At 37.9% G+C, this 10,652-nt stretch overlaps 1 protein-coding gene across 1 annotated transcript; it reads right to left on the bottom strand.

Annotated features, from left to right (window-relative positions):
• Positions 1-1,054: 1,054 nt before the first annotated feature.
• On the bottom strand, positions 1,055-10,480 carry LOC115823912 (two pore calcium channel protein 2-like). The gene is made up of 25 exons (XM_030787991.1): positions 10,366-10,480; positions 10,215-10,267; positions 10,000-10,076; positions 9,598-9,775; positions 9,305-9,427; positions 8,742-8,851; positions 8,441-8,513; positions 8,137-8,236; positions 7,977-8,042; positions 7,777-7,841; positions 7,449-7,555; positions 7,146-7,227; positions 6,776-6,862; positions 6,553-6,672; positions 5,651-5,710; positions 4,602-4,730; positions 4,445-4,494; positions 4,240-4,339; positions 4,064-4,135; positions 3,839-3,912; positions 3,439-3,544; positions 1,709-1,791; positions 1,453-1,534; positions 1,263-1,339; positions 1,055-1,133 (listed from the first exon to the last, which is right to left on the bottom strand). The coding sequence occupies exons 1-25, from the start codon at positions 10,478-10,480 to the stop codon at positions 1,055-1,057; spliced, it is 2,268 nt and encodes a 755-aa protein (XP_030643851.1).
• Between the last annotated feature and the right edge of the window lie 172 nt (positions 10,481-10,652).

Below are 10,652 nucleotides of genomic sequence, written 5' to 3'. Positions count from 1 at the left end.
CTAGACCTCATGTGTCTACATTAGCTACTTGCAGCAGACAGTCTTCACATTACACGAACACTATGTGACCCTACCCAGCACACATATTCCCACCTGACCTGTGACAATATCTCAGAATGCCCAACAGCACACAAACACACATATGCACACACAAAATGACACACACTTATAATGAGCAGTTACGCATTCATACGGTTACATAACTCCATTGAGTTAGCCTCCTTTAACTGTGGCCTGTATTGCTGATTTATGGTCTATATGTGAGCTCTTTTCAGTCTTTCAGCACTCTGCCATCTCCTCATGAGATTTACTTTAGTGTTACCCTTCAATTACTTTAGTGTTTCTCAGAAACTGGCAGTTGGAGAATTAATAACTGTAACTGGTGAGATAATTCTCCTTCACTCCAAAGTGGACAGACTTGTACAAACTCAGTCTGTACAGAATGTCTGACAGTGAAGATACTCAATACCTTCCTCAGTATCCCTTGAAGTGGTCACAATTTTCACCGGGGAATAAAAAGCCAAACTCAGAGATACTTGGTCACAATGCTTTGTATTTCTAAAGCCAACATCACACTGAAATTCTGCAAAGACACACACCACTAGAGGGAGCATTTGTACAATGAGAGGGCAGCAGTGACTGAGTGAACACACTGAACCTCTTCAGTACAATCTCAGAGGAAAAGTGAAAGTTATCGCAACCTGATCTCCTGCCCAATCATTTCTACTGTTTATAACAGCACGTAAACTTATTGTCTCTTGCCTGAGACCTGTAACTCAGCAGTTGTGGTACCAAAACAGCTGACATTTTACAGGCCTCTTTGTGCCGAAAGAATCGGTAATTCAATAACAGTATCTTTATCAAAATTGTTTTGTATCAAGCATATTTTGCTCAGACAGAACTGACACAGACTAAATTACCAATTATTTTTTGAGAGAATCGCCACATGGCCATCCGAGTTTGGTATATAACATGACATATAACTGAAGTCAGAATTTTGCTGTCTATTTGATATATGAATGCACATGTGCGGTCATTCTCATCTGCTATGGTATCACAGAGTCAGGTGAAGATGTGGATGTTCATGGAGTCTGGTCACCACTTCTTCCTCAGAGGGCTTTTGAATGTGTTCTCTGAGGACAGGATTCAAAAAAGAAAAACAGCAAATAAGTTTCACATATAGCGTATATGTTTTTCATATATATGTCACCTGAACAAAGCCAAAAAAAAAAAAAAAAAGGTAAAACAAATAAGTCTCTTACCTGAACATGAGCTGTAAAGTGGTTTCCACCTCAGTGATAGAACTGTCGTGACTTCGGTCCCATTTATAGATGAAGTTCTAAGTTCGACAGAAATAATTACAAAGATGAAAGGAAGACCGTGATGTTAATAACGTTGCAACGCTAACCCTGGCTTAGTGCATGTTGCTCTTCTTGATGTCAGTAATAATACCTCCAAGATCAAGGCTACAAACAAATTGACCCAGAGCACGGAGGAAGTCAGCCACCAAAAGATGAAGTAAATCTTAGACCACCTGGAGGGTAAAGATAACAGAAAGGTCTACATGCATCATCACAGAATGACATTTTTGTGTGTTTTCCCACGTTATGGGTTAAAATGATCTCCTACTGAGACACAGCAGTAACCAAAATGTGTGGGAGAGAGGAGACGTGTGTGTGTGTGTGTGTGTGCGTGTGTGTGTCCTTACTCAGAGGTGTATCTGGAATAGGCCTCCAGAAAAACCTGCCAGTTATTCACCACCATTATGTTATAGAGCAGAACAAGGGCAGACTGTAAACAGGGAAGAGACTGTCAAAAGATACGCATCAAAGTACAAGTATATATATATTCACATTGTATGCTGCAAAATATGAGAAAACTGCATTTTAATATTTAAACATTTGATACAGTTAATTTTATTTCAGTATTAGAACTATTTTATTTTACAGTCTTAAACTGTAAAAACCTGTCATGTTTATTCAGACTTTTTTTCCATAATTAATTACTGTATGTAACATTTTCTACATTAGGCTTTTTCCTTTTTGAATCTGCTTTTGTGTGTGTCACATTCGATACGTGCAGGGTTGTGGGGTTAACTCGCATGTCTTCCTGTTTTACTGAGGTTATAAAACGATACAATATGCATGTAAAATCCATTTGTCATCCATCTCCATGGGAAGAGATTAAGAACTCACAGACGAAAAGACAACCTCCATAAATCTGTCTGAAACATCTAGAAAATTATAAGTATAACTTTTCAGTCATTGCTCGATGGTGAGGAAGTTCAAAAAGAACTTTTGAAACACCGGAACAATGTGGAATAGGCCCAGCAGAGATCATAGGGGTATTGCATCCCATGGAAGAGGAAGTTCAGGGGACAAAGTGAAATCAGTGGACAGAACTTGGTTGAATCTTGGGGTCACTAAGTCTAATTTTGAAAAATTAAAAAAAAAAAAAAAAAAAAACTTCTACCAAGAATGTCTAACAGTTTCAAGAACTGTCTTGCACTGGATATAGGTGCCATTGTCAGGTGAAAACAGAACTCTGTGACATCAAAAATACAGAAAAAAAAAACACACCTATTGTAAAATATGTTGGTGAATTGTTGGTTTCACTAGTACTGGGACCATTCTCAGTGAGAGCAGTGTTATCACAAACTCACATCACAGGGTGTTTTAAAGATTAAAAAAAAAAACTTCCTGGCTCTGCAAGGAGCTTGGGACATTTGCTACAAATACATCTTCCAACAGAGCAGAGACTTCAAGAACACATCGAGTACAAAAATACAAAATCAGCATTTTGCAATGACCGCCTGTGTCTTCATTTATGAACGACTGACTTTGTAAAAAGGAACGATTTTCTTGCAGTGTGTTCGCTAATCTCATAAAATATCAAAGAAAAAAGTCTTGTTAAAGGGGAGGGTACACAGTAATATTGACACAACTGTTATACTATTAATTCTATGTTGAGAAATTTATCATTTTTGCTGATTCCACAAGTAAAATAAAATAAAATGCATTCTACATGCTGTAGAAATGACTGTCTAACTAGTGAAAGTATTATTTACTCTCTAAAGGCTTTTTGTTCAACTTCATGAGGAGGACAAATCATTTTGGAGATTACTGTATGTAATAAGGCATTTCATAGACAAAAGTCTACTTTGATCACAAGTTTAAATAAAAGGACAGGGTAGGCTTTAAAACACTTCAGCATTCTGAGCAATGCTTTGACATGATACAAAACCTTTAACCTGTCATTTTCATTTTTGCAAATTTTTCACTGAAAAACACCAAGGCCCGCAAGAAAGCTTGATTTGATGAGTCATATTATATTTTTGAGAATATGGTCTCCGTAGAACATTAAGCAGTCTTGAGTGTTCACCTGTTCCCTTAAGTCAGTAATTACTGACAGTCAGAAATGACACTGTGAAATACTCACAGCAAAGTCATCAAAGTTGTTGGCCCAGTAGCCAAGCTGTTCATATGTCCCACAATTCTCAGAGAGGTTGACAGTCATTCTGTTAGTGCTTGAGTTCACGTTTGCACTGGAAGATTAATGATATTTATTAGATCAACATACAACTGACCGTTGATAAAGAAAATGTGTTGCTAGGTGTTTATGGCTTAATCCAGGGATTTTCAATCAAGGTTTGCCAACCCGCAAGGGTTTCTGGCAGTATTGTAGGGAGAAAGATTGCGATTGACATTTCAATGGCAAACTAAATTCACCTAGTTGAAAATTTCAAGGGGGTACTTGAGTTAAAGGATTCAGTGAACAAAAAGAGGTTGGGAACTCCTGGCTTAATCAAATAAGTATTAAAAATGCAATTATTCATCACCTTATGTTACCAGGTGCAGGGATGGCCCCTCTGAACAACCAAACACCAAGTATGGCAAAGACATAGTAAACCACCTTAAAAGGAGAAAATGTGTTAACATTAGAAACATGCCCATGGGGAGGGGAGCCAGGACAAGATAATAAGAAGTGTAGACACTGATCTGGTTCTGTTTCTGGTTCTGCATTCAAACATAACGTTGATAGATGCTTCTACAAAGATCCTTACCACTAAGATTCCGGCAAATGCTCTGAGGTTCTTCACCAGGTCTACCAGTGTGCTGGCTGCGAGTGCCATAAGCTTAAGTGGACACAGAAGACAGATTACAAACGTCTTTCATAGTAAAGGAGTTTACGAAAAAGGACTTTACAAAAGTCAAAGCGGTATATGTGCAACAGACGTACCTTGATGTTAGGAATGATCCTCAGGAAACGGAAAACGATGAGCATGTTGACGAGACGGGCCATTTCCCACAGTGAGAGAAGGCCTTTCTGCGCTGGGTTCCTGTCACACAGCCAATATTTTGAGAACCTGTAGCTGGTGCAGCGTTTGAAAGACAAAACGTATTTGCAAAAAACTATCGAATAAAGCAGCTGAGGAATATCTCACCAGTTTGGGTACGGTAATCGGTACGTTGCAAAAATGGATATCTGGAGACCCTTTATCAGTCCAGGGGAAAAACAAATAAATGAAACTGTCATACTTACAAAGCCCACAAAATTTTGAAAATCATCAAAAATTTTTCAACCGTATGACACGCACATACCACTAAAAACACTGTGAGGAGTCCATCAAAAATGTTGTTTCCATAAGACAAATAGCCTCTCCAGCCCAGCGCGATTATTTTCAGAATCATCTCCAGCAGATAGTAGACAATGAAGAAACAGTTGATAGTCTTCAGAGTGAAAAGTAGACATAATATGCAATCAAACCTAATATACAGTTAGTCACAATGGAGAATTACATATGCATACATAATAGTGGGGCTGTACGGCTCGGCTAATGGGGATCCAATATGCAATACATAAACAAGGCTCAGGCGTTGTAAACTGGACGTTAATGTATGACTATTGTACGTATAAGATTAAATGTGTGGCACTATATTCAGTTCATCTGTGAGTGTCTTTTCACTTGAGTTTTGTTTTAAAAAAAAATCGTGTATGCTTCCCTAGTGGAAATTCCAGTTGAAAATCCAGTAGCTAGTCTATTGGAATGAACTGGTCTCAAATGGTCTGTACTGGTTCCAATTGGTTCCAATTGGGTTTTCAGATTCTAATGGTTTGCCCAGTTAAGAATACCAGTTTAAAACCCATTTAGACCAACAGAGCCATGGGCAGTGGCTGCTTCACCAGTTCCACCCAGTTGAAACCAATAGGATGTAACTGGTGTTGTCTGCTATTTATTTCAACTGGTCTCAACTGGTCTAACAAACCCAGTACTTGCACTTGGTGAGAAAGTGCTGTAAATTGAGAAAGCACTCAAAAATAATGAAATATAATGAAATGAATTGTTTGATTCATCAATTAACAACGTACAAAGTGCACTCAAGAGAATACATTGTTTTTTTGAAAATGTCAAGTCATTTGTAAAACGTTTTAACCATTAGTGTTTCTTTTAAAAATAAGTGTTTTTAAATTGAATATGAATTCATATTCAAATTAAAAACATTCATTTTTAAAGTTGTATATTGCTTAAAGAAAGTTTTCTGCCTTCCTATTGGTACATTTTTATTAATTATATTTCGTGCTTTCCGAGGAGATTTGATTACAATTTTTCAGGTTTGAAAAGCCGCCAGACAATGTCTGATAGATTTACCTCAAGATAAAATTCATCCCGCTGAGACACGATCTTGTGTGAGTCCATCACAAGAATAATCTGAAAAATAATTGAATTCATTAAGGCATATTGTCCAGAGTCAGGCACTGAACATGGCTGTAACATAGGATTTAATCAGCAGATGGCGTCCTAAACGCACACGAAGTGTAAATAATGGCAAATATTTGAAGAAGCATTCAAATTTCTGAAATTTCTGTATTCCAGTAGAACTGCAGCAGTGACATAATGTAATTTCTGCCAAACTTAAGTATTCTTCGATAGTGTCCTCAAATACAGGTATGATTGTGTCGCTTTTTAGGTGTACGCAAAATGTTTTTTTTAAAAAAACAATTGCTATGGTAACAGTGCATCTTGCCTTAGTTTTCAAAGCAAAATGAGAGAACAAATGTTTCCTCTTGTGGACTTAGTATCTGTCAACCTTTCACAGGTCACTGTAATAGTACAGAGCTGCTGTGTGGAGCCTGACAGAGAAATTCCTCAGTGTTGGAACTAAACTCAGAGAGTGCATGCTCTCTGTTCAGCTCTGTTTCAGAATTTACTCTTTGTGATTGCTTTAAAAAACAAAATATTTTACCTAAAACACCAACCAAGTTCGTAATTTATAATAGTATCACAGAGATACTGATCAAGCAAGAAGTACTTTTTTTCAGGGAAACATAAAGAGGTCAGCCTACAATATTATAGAAACTTTAAATTTAAGCATGTGTTTAAGCATTCAGAAAATAAATTACCTGAATGAGTTTCTGTTAAAAACTGTATGTACTTAAATGCCGTACTTAGGTGTTTTCCCCACAGTAGTGAAGTAAACAAAGTAGCTTACACAATAGCACTGTAGAAATTTTACCAATCATGAGACTTATCACAAAAAAAAAACCACTTACAAAGATACAGATGATGTTGACCAAGGCCACTGCATTTCCCACCTGAGTGCCATAGTAATAACGGAAGAAACACTGGATCTTCTGAGGGAGCCGCGAGGTGTATTCAGGGACAGGGGGATGCTGTAGGGGAGAAGGAGGGAGGAAAGAGGAAAATTACAACAACAGCATCATCATCATTATCAGCCCTTTTCCACACCGTCGCACATAACATGTCCACAATTACCTCTTTGATTCTGTCCTTGTCTAGCTCATCGAAAAGCTTCTGAAAAGCTTCCCTCTCGATGAAACCACTGTATGACTGAAGAGCCCTCTGAAAGGAGTGACGACCAGACATGTTTTCAAGGATGAAATACGCCACTGAATGTATATCAGGTGATAAATGAAACTAATCCTATTTGTGCAATGTTTGAAACAGCGAAATTTAAAAAGGATAGTCAACCCAGTCAATTCCAGCCCTGTGTGATCTATGCTGAGAAGATTATTATAATTATAATAACTGATATAATTAACAGGTCCTGAGAAGAGCAGTGATCTGGACCTTTTGGTAGTTACGAGTGTCTCTGATGGTCTGAACATTTTTTGGTTACACCCACCTTAATGATGGCCTGTTTGTAGTAAGCCTTCATCTCAACCTTTTTCAGTACCTTCACCACTGTCTTCACCTGGGCTCTCTCTCTGAAACAGCATCAGTCACATGCCCACATTACCACTCACTTGCATTCACTGAACATCTGAGGATCTTGTGAGGAAAGGAACTGAATTGGTTTTATGCAAAAGGATACAATTCTGGTATCAGTTACTAGCTTTGAATGATCTGAGCCTTAGAGCATGTTGTATGATGTAGTATGAAGGTTGCTGTGTGACATAATAGGTCTGGTGATCATGGAAAACGTTACACTGTGTTATCTCCGGCGAGGCTCTGTGATAGGTTCTGACCACTCAGGAGTTCAAAGGCTGCTCTGATTCCCATGCATCTCCTCAATACAGAGGTCTGAATAGACAGCTGCATCACATTTAAACAACACAGTAAAACATACACAAACAGTACGACACCCACAGCATGTTTACCGCTAACACGCATCTGGACCGACACAGTTCTGGAAATATCCAGCTTTGTTAAACAGCAAAATGTGTAATGTAAATATCAAGAGAGCTGTACCAAACATAGCGTAACTACACAGCTGCAAACTGGTACAATACAATGGAAAAATGATGACACCTCACCAGTAAGTATCCTCTGAACTGGTTATAAATGGCTGCAGTCAGGAGGTGCATTAGGAAGTAGGTCCCTAATAGAACAAGAAGTAAACTGAATACACAGAGAAGGTACTCTATGTAATTTCAATCTCAACGATGCAGGCATCAAATACATGTGTTCGTGTGAATGAAACTGCATAGAACATGATTAATGAATCAACCCCCACCGATACTGCTGAAGAGAATGAAGAAGAGAGAGTAGCTCCTGTTTGAGGAGTAAGCAGGAGTCATCACTGCAAAACAGAGGTGTAGAGGGGAGTCTTCAAATCAAGTCTCTGCTTATTTTATACATCATTACAGTATAAAACAGATTTATAGTACACATACCATCTGGATTGTTGGCAGTCGTAAGAAGAACCAATAAGGATGAGAGAGACTGTGGTAAATCTTTGAAATAGCTCTCCCATTCTCCACTGTCCTCTGTCTCCTGGAGGAAGAGTACAGTAGCATGATTTGCTTGTAGTCCAGGCATACAAGCAATAATGATGTAAAGAGGACAGCAGTGAGTGCTAGTCAGAAAAGGACCTCTTCAGTACTACAGTTCTCATAATTACCTAATAATCTTTTCACTCTATTTTTAAATTCAGACAGTGGAAATAGAAATACTGATCATAAGAACATGACATTTTACCTCCCCCCTGGCAAATATCACCATGCCAAACATTGTGAAAAGGCACAGGTGAAGTAATATAAGTAAAATGACACTGAGGAAAACAGAAGAAAATTAAATGTTTAGAAACTTCAGGAAACACTCATCTCTTGAGTAATGTACTTTGTATCTTTAATTTTGCACAAATATAAAAATTGAAATACTGAATGCATGAGTAAAAACAGACTATCACCCCTCATCATAAGATAAAGTGTGTTGCCTATCTGGATCCCTTATTTATTTGTTTGGTGGTTAGATTCGTGTGGAAATAAAAGGTAACAACCTGGTTATTTCTGGAAGTGTCCTTTTGATGCATTTTAAGGTTTTCTTCATCAGCGAGGAATTTTGAAGGAGAAAGAATGGTCGAATTATTTTCCTGATGCTCAGATGGTGCTGTTAGGTTCAGAACATGTTGAATTATTGTTAACGTCCAGGAGGTAAAACACACTCCTCACAAACAGAGACAGGTAGAGGAGAGAAGTTATTAACGAAGAATCCTTCAATACAAATCACAATCATTTAGAACATCGATACACATCATCGGGGCAGCCGTGGATCTAAAAGTTAGAGAAGCAAGCCTGTGCCCGAAAGGTCGCCGGGTCGATCACCAGGGCTTGCAGGAAAAATGTGGCTGGGGGGTATTCACTGCTCTGGATGGGTTAAGTTACAGAGACCTAATTACCCCTTGGGGATTAATAAAGTATCTAAAGTTAAATTAAAAATTCCTTTACCTACCAGTGGAGGAGAGCATCACTCCACTGTGCAGAGTCAAAAGCATATCAGTGCATAAATTTGCTGCTGTAGATTAATCTCCGTGGTGAAATGAAGTGTAAAGGACAGTTTTACCCTCACCTCATTGCAAACAACACTTAATGATAAAGTCCAATCAACAATAGAGCCTACGATGACCACCAAATAGCACATCAGCCATTTGCACTTCCAGAACTCTTCCCAGTCAATCAGATAAACCTAGAGAGAAATATCAATCATTGCATAACCAGATGCAAAACTACAAAGGCAAAAAAAATGGTTTTTTTTGTCACTGATAACAAGATAGTAACTCATTGAGTTAGTACTATTCATAGTGCTTTTGCATTTTCTGAAAATGGTTCTGTTAATTGCACAATTATAATATTTACCTTTATGGTAAGATCAAGAGTAAAGATGAGAAGGCAAATTAACTCAATACTTTCAGTTAGGCCACACGGTGCTTCCCAGGGGCTCAGTTTATAACGAAGGTCAGAGGTCACAGACATTGACGAGGGCTTTTCAATGAAGGCCAGGGCAAGAATAACCGTAATGACTACATTCAATCCCCTGAACAATCCAAGATAAAAAAATATTAGTCATTGAGCTGTTTGAAATAGATGGATCAATGTTTTGTTGGTGGCTAAAGAAATTAAAAAGTCAATTTTCAACACTGAAATTTACCACAGGTTTTTTCTTTCTTCTTTTTTTTTCATTTTAAGCCCCCGTTATTAATGGCAGAATTCTTTGATTCAAAGACATAGCATAAAAAAGAAGCACGAACATGTCCTTACCGTTGGTAGATTCTGGAAAAGTACCATCTATAAACTCTTAGTGACCTTAAATCCATGCGATGATTGATGGACCGATACTATCAGAAAAACAATAGGATAAAACCAACAAAAAAAATGTTGTCGTGAACACAAAAATAGACGTGGCTGGGGTTTTTTTTTGTTTGTTTGTTTGGGGGTTTTTTTCATTACTCGATAAAAATGAAAGTTCCTCTTACATGAATTGCATCTTCAATGAGAATGACAGCCTGCTGAATATACAGGTCCTCTTCTGTAGGACAAAATGAGCTTGCATAAGCTTTGATAAAGAGCTAACTAAGATGACATGATATCACACACACACAAACACATGCACACACACTAGCTCACCGCCTGTAACCCAAGTTGAAGATCTCCTAGCCCTTAGATCTGCAGCTCTACCATTCAATCCGTAGTCTCTTGAATTTTTCAGTATACTCTTGGGTAAAAGAGGATAATCCTCCATTCTTCAAATTGGGCTTTTGTTTATCTATAAAGCCTGGAAAAAAATTCAGAACAGCTGGCTTTTTATCACAGTCAAAAGCAGAAATGCACAAAGCCAACACATGTAAATAAACTAATACACATGCATTATCTCACAATTACTGAAAAAATGTGAATGTTAATTCCAACATTGT

This window comes from Chanos chanos, chromosome 1, assembly GCF_902362185.1.
Source record: "Chanos chanos chromosome 1, fChaCha1.1, whole genome shotgun sequence".
Classification (NCBI taxonomy): Eukaryota; Metazoa; Chordata; class Actinopteri; order Gonorynchiformes; family Chanidae; genus Chanos; species Chanos chanos.
Note: the sequence above shows the minus strand (reverse complement) of the source record. Positions and strands in the feature narration are given on the sequence as shown.